General features: G+C 39.7%; 1 protein-coding gene across 23 annotated transcripts in view; it reads right to left on the bottom strand.

The window, feature by feature from the left end:
• Positions 1–13,409, bottom strand: part of Dlg2 (discs large MAGUK scaffold protein 2) — a 2,073,609-nt gene that overhangs the window by 5,445 nt on the left and 2,054,755 nt on the right. For all 23 annotated transcript variants that reach the window (XM_087586773.1, XM_087586779.1, XM_087586780.1 and 20 more), the window contains 3 exon segments: positions 11,479–11,651; positions 5,683–5,792; positions 1,006–1,097 (listed from right to left, as the gene is read on the bottom strand). In XM_087586773.1, the coding sequence (XP_087442899.1) occupies positions 1,006–1,097; positions 5,683–5,792; positions 11,479–11,651 (375 nt within the window).

Below are 13,409 nucleotides of genomic sequence, written 5' to 3'. Positions count from 1 at the left end.
TCAGATCACACTATAGTAATCTACCTATGAGTGCAAACTATGAGCCAAATGGTTATTATTTCGATCTAATTTTCTCACCTGCAAACTGAACTTGGGTCCTCTAGAGTAGCAAGTGTTCCTAACTGCTGAGCTATCTCTCCAGCCCTCAGATTTTCCCCACCTGAATGCTCTTTTAAAATCACTCATGTTACTAAAAGACACCTTAATGTGAGCTTTAGTAAAAATAATTACACAGTGCCTTGCTCGTGGTGCCTTTGGTATTCAAAGCAACTGCAACAATATCTCATTTCATGCCAGTAATTTATGAGGGAAGTCGCTGTTATTTTGAAGGATGCTGGGATCAAACTTTGAGCCTTATGAAAGCCACTCTGCCCTACACCCCAGACTCAAGTACCTTGTTATCAATCACTGAGAATCTGCTGTTAGAAAAATTCCCCCAAGACTGGTTTCTCTCTGGATTTTATCAGTCTTTCATCAGAGGAGAGAAGGAGAGGGAACTCAGGACATCCACAAGAAATTCATATTCCCCACAATATCTTGTTGCCAAAGACATTGTTAAAAAAAAATCAAAGCTATTATTGGTCTTGAAACGTCTCCAAGTGGGTTTGTCTCATGCTGCTGATTGAGGAGATAGTTCTGGAGGTCTTCAAGGTAGAGGCTGCAGGATAGTAACTATTGTAGACACTACCTGTTTTGAGCCTTAAAACATTCATTTTCAAGTTTTCTGAAAATATCAGGGAGACAGTTTAATGAGGTAGCATGTCTAAGATCTCCTTAATAGCAGGAGATAGATCAGGGCATTTGCCACTCATGGTTTAGGACCAGTGGAGAACCAGGAATGAGAGAGGAGAGAATCCAGAGCTCTAAACCAAATGGGCAAGGCAGACAAGGGTATAAGCAATGGAACGATTTGGGATCTAGCTTTCCCAGGCATGGAGCCTATGCCTGGTATAGCACCAAGACATCTATCTTTTCTTCTAGTACCAGGGAGTTGAGGAAACTTACCTGTAAAATATTCTCCAAATTCTTGTTCTAGCTTAATTGCCCGGTCATAGGTTTTCTTGGCTTGTTCCTCCGTTAGACGCTTATTCATCTCCCTGAGAAAATGAGGGTTTGATATTAGGACACAAAGAGAATATAACAAGTTTCCGAAATTTTAAAATGAACCCTGTAGGAAGCATAGTTTAATCCTAGTAGCTGTCAAGGCTTCATTTTGAACTCGTTGGTGAAACCATTTCAGCCACTGAGGGTCACTTGCTAGGGTGCCCACTCTCCTCTCAGCTGAATGTGCAGCACAGGATTAAAGTAGAACCTGTCCTCTTGTCATCTGTGACCTCTGTTTGCTTCCCTGCAGTCCCTAGAGCAGGACTATAAACGTCCTTTCCAGCAGGCCCCAGTGTATTTAAATGGAGTGCTTATGTGTCTCTTGAGGTTACACCTCATCAGAACAGACTGCTCCGCAACAACTTCTTTGTTGTATTTCTAAACCTAAACTTCCTTTGTTTGGCTTTGAGTAGGTTTCAACATCTCTAAAATATATGTAGGACATGACATGAAGACAGCATTCCAGAAGTGATCAGCCGGAGGAAAGATGAGCATATATTTGGGTTTATTAGGTAGCACTATACCAAGAGCACTGGCCTTGGTTATACTCAAGAGTATAACCTTATAAAAGGGTTAATTTCTTGCCTGCATTCCTCTTAATGTCTACTGTCCACCTTCCATGCGAGTCTGGTGAGCAGAAACCCTCAGAGCTTCTGGAGTATTATACAGAGTAGAGCAGATCCCTGAGGGGTTCTGTAGCTCTAACTACTCAACTTGTACAGACGTCGAGTCATGGCCATAGTGACGAGAACTCTAGACTTCCTGTTCTTATGAACAAATGACAGCAAATGTGTCTGCTAGGGGACTGAACTACAGTGGATGCAGAATCACTGAAAAGTGCTGGGACCACAATATTTTCAAATATGACTATAATCGAGCAACTTAGTCAAATGGTGAGCTAGGAGAGAGGAGCTTGGTATAGAAGGATCTCTAACGTAGGGTGTAGGGTACCGTCAGAAAAAAGGAATCGCCTCTAATGTTTAATGGCATTCTAGGCTAAATGTGGTTGACAGCAGTCAGTTGACTATTTCTAAATGGTTAATAGGGATTTGGCATGATCTCAGGAATGATTCAAAATGATGGATATTTGAGGAGTCTGATCTGTCCATTACATTTTGTATTTATGAATCAAACTACTATACCATATCCCGTCAATACATAGAATTACTATTTGTAAATTGTAATGTATTTAAAGGGTAAAAACCAAAAAGAAAATTTGATGGCTGCTTGATATTTGCTCAGATAGGAAAATGGACTATAAAGGAATTATGCCATGATTGTCTTTTCTATTAGTCTGGTTTCTCACTAATTATATAGAAGAATGTTGTTTGATCATATGGTAACTACCTAACCTAGTCTCAAGGACAAGAAGGTGGGAGGAAAATGGACATTTTTCTAATTCTCTCTAACATGAAATTGATTCCCATTCTCATATTGGTATTATTCTCCCATAGCCTCTAGGCACTAAGGGTAGAGGTTCAACCAAACGAATAGACATTTTGATTGCCTGGTTAGGTTATGGTTAGGTTTTGATTGCCTGGTTAGGTTGCCTGGTAAGGTACATTTCTGAAGGTGTCAGGGCCTTGTGTGCCACTTGGACACAAGAGATCCAGTTTTGGAACCCCTAGGCTTAGTCAATCCCTTTCCTTGTGCAAGTTATGGGGGCTTGAAATGGAGAGGGGTCTTCCTTAAGGTTGTCTATAAAGTAATCAGAGTTCTAGAGTAAGAAATTGAGCCCCTTCCCACAACTACAGCCTACCAAATCGTATTATACCAAAGTTTAGTATCTTTTGAAACACAGCTATGTAAAGAAAGAAGTCGGACATGGATTTGGATGATACTGAGAACTGAAGTACAAAGTAAGTATTTCCGTGTTCCTGCACCTTTGTTGCTATAAATAGTCTCATTGTATTTCTCAGAGTTCATACCTAAGCCTCAGGTTCTTTGAGGGAGAAGCCTATGGTTTGTTCATTAGCATATGACATCAGCTTGATTCAATAGCTGTCAAATGAGTGGATGACTAAATGGTGAATGAGGGAAATAAATATGGTTATGGCATAGATGCAAGTAGGGGTACACACAATGCATCATGGGTACAAAGCCATAAAAGACCATTGGTGGGAATAGGATGCATGGACACAGGAAAGCTTCTCATTCCTATGGGGTAGGCACAGAAGTCAGGAGGCAGCATATTATGAAAATATCTTTCATATATGCCCTTGAATTTATGTTCCTCCTAAGAGGCAGCTGTGTGCTTGCTAATCAGCTCTGTGGATGATGCACAGGAGAGGTAATGTGTGTGATGGTGTGTCACTGTCTCGTTGTGACAGCCGCTATGCTTTTGTTCCAGCTGACCGAGCTTTGCTCCTTCCTGGGGAATGGGCAATTCAAGGCAGCATTGCTCCTGAAGTAAAATCCCGAGGAAAGAGTGAGCCATAAACAACAGCCGTTAGTAATGAGATTATAGAAGGCTGAGTGTCATCACCACAGCAGTGCAGATCCATGGATATGGCTGAAACACATTATGCCAAAGACACTGTCCTCACTGTGGCATCCAGCCTTTGGCATGCTTACTCTTCCTTGGTGATAAGTGCCTGTGACAGGGCCCTAAGGCAGAACTACATGAATCATCTGGTAGTTATGGAAGAAGTTGATCTTCCATTGAGCACCAGATGGGCTGTCTCCCAGCGTCACACTGGACTAAGGGTGTGCCACTGCTCTTGGTCCCTCAGGCTTTCCTATGCTAGGAAGTCATCCGTCCCTTGTGTGTTTATGATGTGGACTAATTTCTATTTCTGAAATGAGCTTTTATGAGGCTATTCCCAAGAGCCAAGCACCACTTTTCTCCTCTTAAGGTTAACATTGCATAGCTTTGTATGGCGGTCTACAGATTATAAATCACTTTTACATAATGGCATTGTGGTCACTTAACTAATTTGTGTGAAATACCCCTCACAGAAGAAGTTTAATGTGTGCCGTTGGAGTAACAACAAGAGCACTATTTCATCATCTGTACACATTTTCTATGTGATAATTGGGGTTAATGTTCTTCATGGTTGCTTCCTAGTTTCTGCCTTGGCAAAAACTCTTGTCTACTTTACTTGTGGGGATATACTCTGTTCTTAGGATACAACTCTGGTGATTTCCCCAGAGATAGACTACGTGTTTGAAGTTTATCATCGCAGCTGCCATTCTAACTAATGTGGTTCAATTTGCAGCTTTGTCCTCAGAGGAGAGCAAACAGGTAACTGATATACTCAGGAAACAATGGCTTTCATCTCTGGGAATAAGTACCTTCTATTTTTACCATTTTTCCATAAGCGTTGTTTTCCAGTGTGTTGTGCATGGTTCAGCCCAACAACATTCTCTTAAGGCCTGTGTTTGCCTCTCCTGGAGGCAGTGCTGAAGCCAGGCTCTTGTAGCAGAGGCACTGACCTCGTCTCTGGCTTTCTCCAGGAAGTTGCTTATGTGTTTTATGAGGATAAGATTGAATTAGTGATTCATAAAAAGTAACCCTGTGTATTTTGCAATAATAATGTTATCTTCTGAGCACTTACTGTATAATAAGGACTAAATGAGCCCCTGTGACATTGTTCAACCTTGGGAAGCTCAAGCAACTTGTGCTAAGGTTATATGAAGGATCATTGGTTAAAAAATCCAGCTGGCCTTACTGTCCACTTTCCATGTCTCTGATTGTGGCCTCTTTGCTCTGCTACCTTACCTACAGTAGTCTCACTGCTGTATGGAAACTGTCTAGATGGGCGTTCGGTTAGATCATGAACATCTGCCTAAATTTGCTTACTGGATTTGAAGAGAAGTATTTTACTAGACCTTTGGAAATGCTTTGAAACAACATCAGATCCATGCACTTCCCTCCATGCATTTCCCATGCTTATGTATTTGCACAGATGTGGAGATGATGAATTAAGGGTATAGTCATGTCACTAGGGAAGGCTCTGTGAAGAACAGGGTCTGCATATCATAAGGTAGAGTCAGAATTCTATTAAAGGTAGTGTAGAATGTCAATGGAAAAATTCTGAAATATTTGTACCCTTTATAAAAACAAAACATAACACATTTAAAGATTTACCTGTGAAACTGTTCTCAAAGTTAAGAAACAATACAAAGATGATAGTCCTCTGTGATTGGTAAAAATTAAAACCAAAGCTAAAATAACTGCCCAATCCCTCCATAAACCTCTTAGACCAAATAAAGCTGCCAACAAATAGAAAATGTAAAGATGAAAACAATTCATAAAGTAGCAAAGAGTTATTGACTCAAAACATTAAATATATATTGAATTAAATATATAATATTTAATAATATATAAAATATAAATGTCATTATTAATAACACGTATAACATATTTACAACAATATATAATATTTAACAATATAAGATAATATAAATATAAAGTAATATAATGTAAAATAATATTTTATAATTTTATATATATTAAAAGAGGAAAATGCTAATGATCGACACTGCCATTCCTATCTGAAAGCCTTTATGACAAACTGCTGTGGCTTGCTGTGTACTCAGAGCAGGGAGCTAGATGAGGATTTATCCTCTACTTACATCAGAGGTTCCAGAGACTTGGGCTTTATGAAGATAGCAATGGGATAGAGCTGGGCAACTTGTAACCGCTTAATAGCATTTCCCGATACATCAAGTATACAGTGTTTGCCCTGGTAGAAAGATAAGAAAAATACCTTAAAGATATCAAGAAAAATGGCCAGTGTTCAATGAAATAAAATACCGCATGTTTTAGAGAGAGGTATGAAGTGTTGGGTTTCTAAAGACTGGGAAAAAAAAATCCCACTTGAGTGAATAATTTGAAGTGCAAAGTAGGTATTACTGACTGTTTTACAGGAGAAAATACTAAGCTTTAGCAATATTGATGATATTGACCAACAACCCCAAATTCACTAGTAGGAAGACCGAAGCTCAGCTTTTGAGCTTGGGCGGAACTGGTTGAGTAAACATCTCATCATTTTAACCAGTGTTAGATCTGGAAGGATGGTGATCACAGGAGCTTTTAGCAATTCTCTACATTTGCTCAGTGCTTATGTGCACTCTGTCTTAGCTTATGTGCACTCTGTCTTGATACGTACACGACAGAAGGCGGACACAGAAGCATTCCCTTCAGTTTTATGTGGTTCAATGTCTACTCTTTCAGTGAGTATTACAGTGGTTTGTTAACAGATCAAAGCCTCCTCCTTTATAACACACCTCATTTAACTTGGCTTCCAAAGCCGCGGATGCTTGGTGCCGGGAGCTACTTCATAAAATATTTCTGGGAAAATACAATGATTTGCCACATCTCATTCTACCTCCCGGGGAGAAATGGCCTTATTATTTTGAGGCTAAGAGAAGTTTACACAAGATAAAAGGCATGTTTATGTAGATAGGCACAGTCCTAAGTCAGTAGTACATGGAAAATGCATGTTGTCTGTATAAGAGGAAGAGTGCAGCGGATGCTTGAATGCTTATGGGAAACACACCAGGATGCTTCATGCCTCATCGCTGAGTTAATAAAGCTGAGGTTGCTGGCTGTGAAGCACACTGGTTACAGGAAAGGTGAAACGCAGTTCCACTATGCACTAGACAGCATTCTTCTCAGTCAACACCGGCGGTGCTTACATGTCCAAAGAGGAAAACAGATGCATCCTTCTAGGTTACTTACTAGAAACAGTCCTTATAACGCGATAGACTGCCTGCTGGGAAGATGAATCTAGAGATATTCTAGTGTATTCTCAGACATTAAACTTCCTAATCTTGATATGTTTGTGAAAGACATCAATTCTATCTATTAACAGGGTTCAACGTGGTATTCCTATATATGCTTACTGTGTGTACTGATCAAGCCAAGAAAACTCTTTCTACCCTCTCCTAAACAAACAGGTTTCTTGGTTTTTAGTAATTACTATTCTTTGAGGTCAATATTGTTTAACATATGAGAATGAATATGTAGAACATGTCTTAGTGTGAATAGCTTGGGTCACCAATGTAACATTGTTCCATTCATTTTGCTGCAGATGATAGGTTATCTATCTATCTATCTATCTATCTATCTATCTATCTATCTATCTATCTATCTATCTATCTTAGACTTTCTTTATTCATTTGCTTCATACACCTAGGTTGATTCTATGTCTTAGTCATTAATATCATTGCCATAAGTACCATAGACCTGGAAAAATTTCTTTGATATGCTGAATCTATCTATATCTTTTGAATATGTAGCCAACAGTAGGACAGATAGTTCAGGTAGCTCTAGTTTTAGTTTTCAAGATTCACTGTTTTAATTAAGTGTATGCATGTGAGTTCGTGTAGGCTACGTGCACACCTTTAGGTGCTGGCAGAGGTCAGAGGCACTGGATCCCCTGCAGCTGGAGTTATGGTTGCCTGACAGTTATAGGTGCTGGGAACCACATTCAGGTCAGCAAGAGCTGGTAGTACTCCTAACTGCCATCTCTCCAGGCCCTGGCTTTAGGCTTGAAGTTTTACTCTAATGATGGCTATGCTAGCTCTCATTTTCCCTACAAAATACCAGCATTTCTTTGCCTTTTTATCCTCATAGCACTTTCTTTGCTGTGTACAAACTTTTTAGTTTGAGGTAACCCCATCTATCCATTAAAAAACGTTTTCTGGGTGGTTAAGGCCTGATCCAATACCTTGAAGTCCTTTTTATCCCCTAGCAGTTAAGGAATTTCTGGTCTCTCATTTAGCTCCACAGTCTACGCTGACAGGATTTATGTATAGGATGAAATGAAGTCAAGTGTCAGAATTTTGCACAAAGGAATCCAGTTTAAAAAGTATCCTACATTGAATAAACTCTCTCTTTCTTCAGACTTTTGGGTATTTTTATTGAGAACAGTTGGCTGTCTATGTGTTGGTTTGTTTCAGCAAACCTAGCCTGTTCTAATGGTCTGTGTGTCTGATATTCGATCTTAATCAAAATCATTGTTGCTCTAATTAATCTGGCTGTACGCTATCTCTTGAATTTAGGAATTGGAATGTTGGTTCCTTTTTTTTAGGTGCTGGTGTTTTTTTTTTTTTTTCTTTTCTTATGCATGTGCTTCCATATAAATTTTAGGATTAAATTACTTCAAGCTTTGTGAAGAATCATTCATATTTTGATAGGGATTGTACTATATTGAGACTTTGGGCTATATATTATTTCCTCCTCTTGTTGCTCTAATAAAATAGCAGGCCGAAGCAAATTATAGGAGGAAGGATGCAAGCCGTTATGGCGGAGGAGTCATGGTGGCTGGAGCAGGAAGCAGCTGGCCATAGATAGGAAACAGAGAGAGGTGAATGCTGGGGTTCAGCCTTTTCTCCTTCTATTCAGTCTGGGACACCATGGAACAATGCACACACTTAAGGTTGTTCTTCCACATCAATTAACCTGGTCTGAATAATCTTCTTGCAGACAGACATGCCTGGAGATTTGTTGCTATGGTGATTCTAAATTCCATCAAATTGGTACTCAAGATTACTGAGGATGGGTAGTGTGGACATTGTAGCAATATTAATTTTTCTAGTCCACAACCATATGTCTTACCATTTTTATGACTCTTCAATATATTTTGATCATATTCAACCCTTTTATTCTCCTTGTCCCACTCCAATGGCCAATGAATCTCTTTCCTCTTCCCAACATACCTCTTTCACTTAGTGAGTTTAAATAGGGCTGATTATAGGAGCATAGGTGAAGTGGTATTTGTGTGAGCAGGGGAAACTTACCAGTGGCTACGGCACTGCTATTGTACTTGAGCCTCACTCGTGTCTCTACTGCCATTGCACCAGAGCCAGGCTTATAAAAGTGAGCCCTCTGACACATGTAGAGTGTGTATATCTCTGTTGACTACATAGTGACGTTCTCTGTCTCTCCTTACCAGGACCCTCCCCATGTGGTCCAGGCTGTCTCTGAACTTTCAATAGCGTTTAAAGTCTGAGGATACAGCGGGCATCACCACACCTGGCTGTGCCTCTTCTTAGGTTTTGTTTTTATCTTATTTGGCTTCTGTGAAGCTAGTCTAATGGCCACGAATACCTCAGTGATTCTTGGTCTTGCTGGGTATCCATTTCCCTTTCTCCTCTAAAGGCTATTCTTGCTAGGTACAGCTTTTTAATTCTAGACTTGGGCTATCTCACTGTGCTCCTTTTTACATGATAGAATTTTTGTTGAGAAATCTGTGGTTAGTCTCCGATAATCATATTGCCATTTTTTTGTAGCAGCTTAAAAATTGCTGTACTTTTGGTATCCTGCATGTAGTGTTCTGCAGTAACATTGTATTTTACTCATTCTTATTTCAGGGCCCTAAAAGCCTCCTACTATTTTGTGTGTGTGGTTTTCTTCTCTCGTTTTTCTGTGTCCTGAAGCTTTTTCTCTCCTTAACCTTTGTGTGCTTTTCTGACTGCGGCCAAACAAACAAACACAAAATCCATGCCTTGCTGTTTATATAATCTTAATCCATTTTATCTAATTGGTTGTTGAGGCTATCAATTGCAATTTTTTTAAGTTTTAAAAATTATTTTATATATATGAGTTTTTGCCTGCTAAGCAATAGGTTGCTCCTCTGGTATTATCAATGATATTTCTATTAAAGATCTGGGGCATCTCTGGCTCTCTGGTAATGAGATTCTAAAGTATTTTTCCACTGACCAGTGGTGTAAGCCTAGGTGCTGCATGGAGGGAGGGGATAGCATAATGCAGGCCACCCTTCGTGTTGTTTCTGCCAGTCTCCATGAGGTATAGTGGTGGGTAGGAGTGTGATCAGTGTGCATGAGGTAGCAGGAATCATGGTGCTCTTCACTTTGGCCTAAGTCATGGTGTCTGCCCAGGAGCAGGACCTTAGCCAGAGTCGATGATGTCACAGCTGGGGCTTTGGTTGTTGTCTTTCTCCTTCAGCTCTAGTCCTGCCTAGGAATGAGGATGAGGTGGACATCTCTGGCAAAGGTTTTTCTTTGGTGCTCCTACCCTTGGTTGCCTATGGACACATTGACAGCTATGTCAGAATTTTTCAAGCACCACTTGGTGCCTGCCTTTTAGTCTTGGCCCCTGCATGAAGCCACACATGATACAGGACATCTCCTAAGAAGAGAACCAATTCACTCCCTGCCTATCTATGTCTTAAATACTCATTTCTTACAGTGTTGGTTATTCAGGAGGCTTAGGTCACAGCCACTCTGCTGGGTTAAACTGAATTCACAAGCCAGCTATCCTTAAATTGGTAGAATGGATGATTGGTAGAAGGGTTTCAAGAAAGGAGAAAATACGATTTTTCTGACTTCTAGAGGCATCCAAATTCATACAGAACCTCTTTTCCCTAGGTGGCCTCTGTCTCTGGCATGTCTGGTGCCTTCTGGGGAAATACAGGAAATCCTTTCTTAAAACAAGGCTACTGTATAGATCTGGGTTTGTTTATCTAAAAGGAATTTTCCAGTAGGCAGAATCGCCAGCATCTCCACTGCAGGGTTTGCTGAGCAGCTCTTTTCATCTCTTACTCCTGGCAGGAGGACAACTCCTCTCTGCACACCCTGGCTTTGGAGATGCTCTTGGTGAGACATCTTTTTTTTCTTTCATGCTGTTTTCCCAGGTCTATGAATCTTCCATGGGTCTCTCTTTCTGATTTCCAGTTTTCTCTTACCCCACTCCTCTTAAAAACAGAACCATATACCTATTATGTTGGGTCTCCGTGGAGGAAGTGAGTTGTTGAATTCATCAGTATATCAGAAAGAAGGTAACATCAAAGGCAGGGGTCACATTGAGTCAAACAGACAGACAATTGTTCTCCTCCTGTGGATTATTCATATGCCGTTACAGGAGAGAGGCTCTATGTATGAGCAGATCTTAAAGGCACAGCAAAGTGGGTTCCTATCCTAGATTCCCTTCAATATTCTCCTCTTTTCCATGCTTCTGATATTGTCAAGAAGGAGACTGTAGTATTAATACCCCTTCAAAGTTAAAATTTCTGGCAACCTGACCGGACCACTCTCCCATGAATCTCCCTTCTACCATGCTAAGTTTTCAGAGGAAAAACAAACTCAGCCTATCTAGGCAAATATGAGTAGCAAAGATCTCTTAATACGTAAGTTCAGTCTTATTAATCTTGGTCAGATAGTAAGCCAAGAACTAATGAATTCCCCATAATCTGCAGGCTGTTAATGTCTTTGGGTTAATGGTTGTCCTCTGTTCCCTTCATCTGCAAGTCAGTCAGAATATTTTATTTTATATTAAAGAATAATGACATTGCTTTAAGGTAATTCTCTGCATGGACATTAATTTGTAATGAAGAAGGAGCAAAGACCAGAGCAGTTTGCTACCAGAAATCTTTAGGGGAGTCATGAGAGGATTGGCAAACGTACCCTTTCTGCTACAAATCTCACAGACTGCACACTGGTTCCATATAAATTGTCATTGTACTGGCCGGCTTCTATAAATTTGTGCTCTTGGATATCTTTCTCCATTTGTTCTCTAGAAATGACAAAGTGATAGTCTCTGCCGTCGACTTCGTAGTCACGCTTTGGCCTCGTAGTATCTTTATGAGAGAAGAAACAATGAAATTGAGACACACTTAGAGTAAGACACATTTTTCCAGGTGGTATTTTCTCTACTCATCCTTTACCACAAATACATGGATATACGTCATCTGTAATACGATGGGCCACAGCCATGAGTCACAGCCTTACTGTTTCAGATAAGCAATGATATAACAGGACAAAATACAAGAGATGACTTGTTTCAGGTGTCAGACAACAGACAAGGCACAGCTGTAATTATAAGGGATGAACGCTGTGAGGGCAAATCTCTTCCCCTTTGCCTCAGTGCTGTGTCTAAGTGGAGAGTCCAGAGGCCGCTTAGTGTTAGAAGATACTGAAATTCATATGAAATTGGGCATTTGGTGTAGCAGAAAGAGCCATGTATCAGAAGGCTTGAGGCCCATCTTCACAGCTCTAAAAGCAAGTTGCAAGTACAACATGCTGATCTGCCAGTACATTATTGTTTTCTAAAAACAAAATACTCTGTAAAGGAAGGCAACGCAATCCATACTCAGCAAGACAGCACTACACCTGAGGGTAAGCCTATACACATGCAATTCTATCCCTCGGGATTCAGAAGCAAGGTCATGAGTTCCAGACCAGTAGGGTCTACACAGTGAGATCCTGTCTCCATATAAGCACTGCTTCAAAACATGTAGCACTACAGGACACATAAATAGATTATGAAAGACACAAGAAAGTGTGGCATGTGATTATGAATATGTTTAGGGGCTTACATTTATGTATAGTAAGAGAATCATTGTTCAGGTGGGACCAAAAGTCAGCAAATCTAACAATTTTATGTTAATATTTTGTTAAGATAAAGGGGAAGTAGCTATGTAGCTTTCAAAAGTTAATGTATATTCAACCTTCAAATAGTTTTTTCTAAATATTTGTCTTAAAATTGATCAAAAGGTAAAAAAATATATTCGCTATAGTAATTTATAACATAATTATATTTTATCATAGCCCATTATATCAAAAAGGAAAGGAAACATAAAAGGCCTATCATTTTTGGTGAATATAATTATTTTAAATTATTATATAACAACTTAGACTTAAAGACTTAAATACATGAAAAAATGTATTGGAAGGAAGAATGATTTTATTTCTGGGTATTATGTGGGATTATGTATACTTTTCAGTTTTTTTGGCTAACTTTAAAAAATCCTGTATAATCAATATGTACTTATAAACATAGAACAGTGCAATTAATGAAAGAAAAACAGGAAAAGAAAATGGAAAGTGTGGGCAGGGCGGAAGGGCATGTGCAATAACATTCAAGTTCCTCTCATTTAGTTCTCTCAAAAATGGTAGCTCAGACAGGCAGATGCTATAAACAGGCTTCTACTCACCCCTTCCCAACTAAAGACAATGTTGTGTGTGTGTGTGTGTGTGTGTGTGTGTGTGTGTGTATGCTATATAGTACATAATATATAATATATCCTATATAGTAATACACACACACAGACACACAGACACACAGACACAGACACAGACACACAGACACACACACACACACACACACACACACACACACACACACACACACACACCTTGATAACCTGGGACTATCAAAACACAAGGGCAAGACTGTTTGGCTTGAGGACTGGCCTACTATGCACTAAGTCATTCAGAGACAATTTCAATGTGTGCTTTTGCTTCTTATTATCCCTACAGATGCTGCAGTGGTATTTCCATCAATCTTGGAGAACTCACTGAAGCTTATAAATAATAGCTTGTTGTTTCAAGTGGTA

This window comes from Rattus norvegicus, chromosome 1 (genome assembly GCF_021556685.1).
Source record: "Rattus norvegicus strain SHRSP/BbbUtx chromosome 1, alternate assembly SHRSP_T2T, whole genome shotgun sequence".
NCBI classification, from domain to species: Eukaryota; Metazoa; Chordata; class Mammalia; order Rodentia; family Muridae; genus Rattus; species Rattus norvegicus.
The sequence above is the reverse complement of the archived record's forward strand: the minus strand, read 5'-3'. Positions and strand labels throughout refer to the sequence as shown.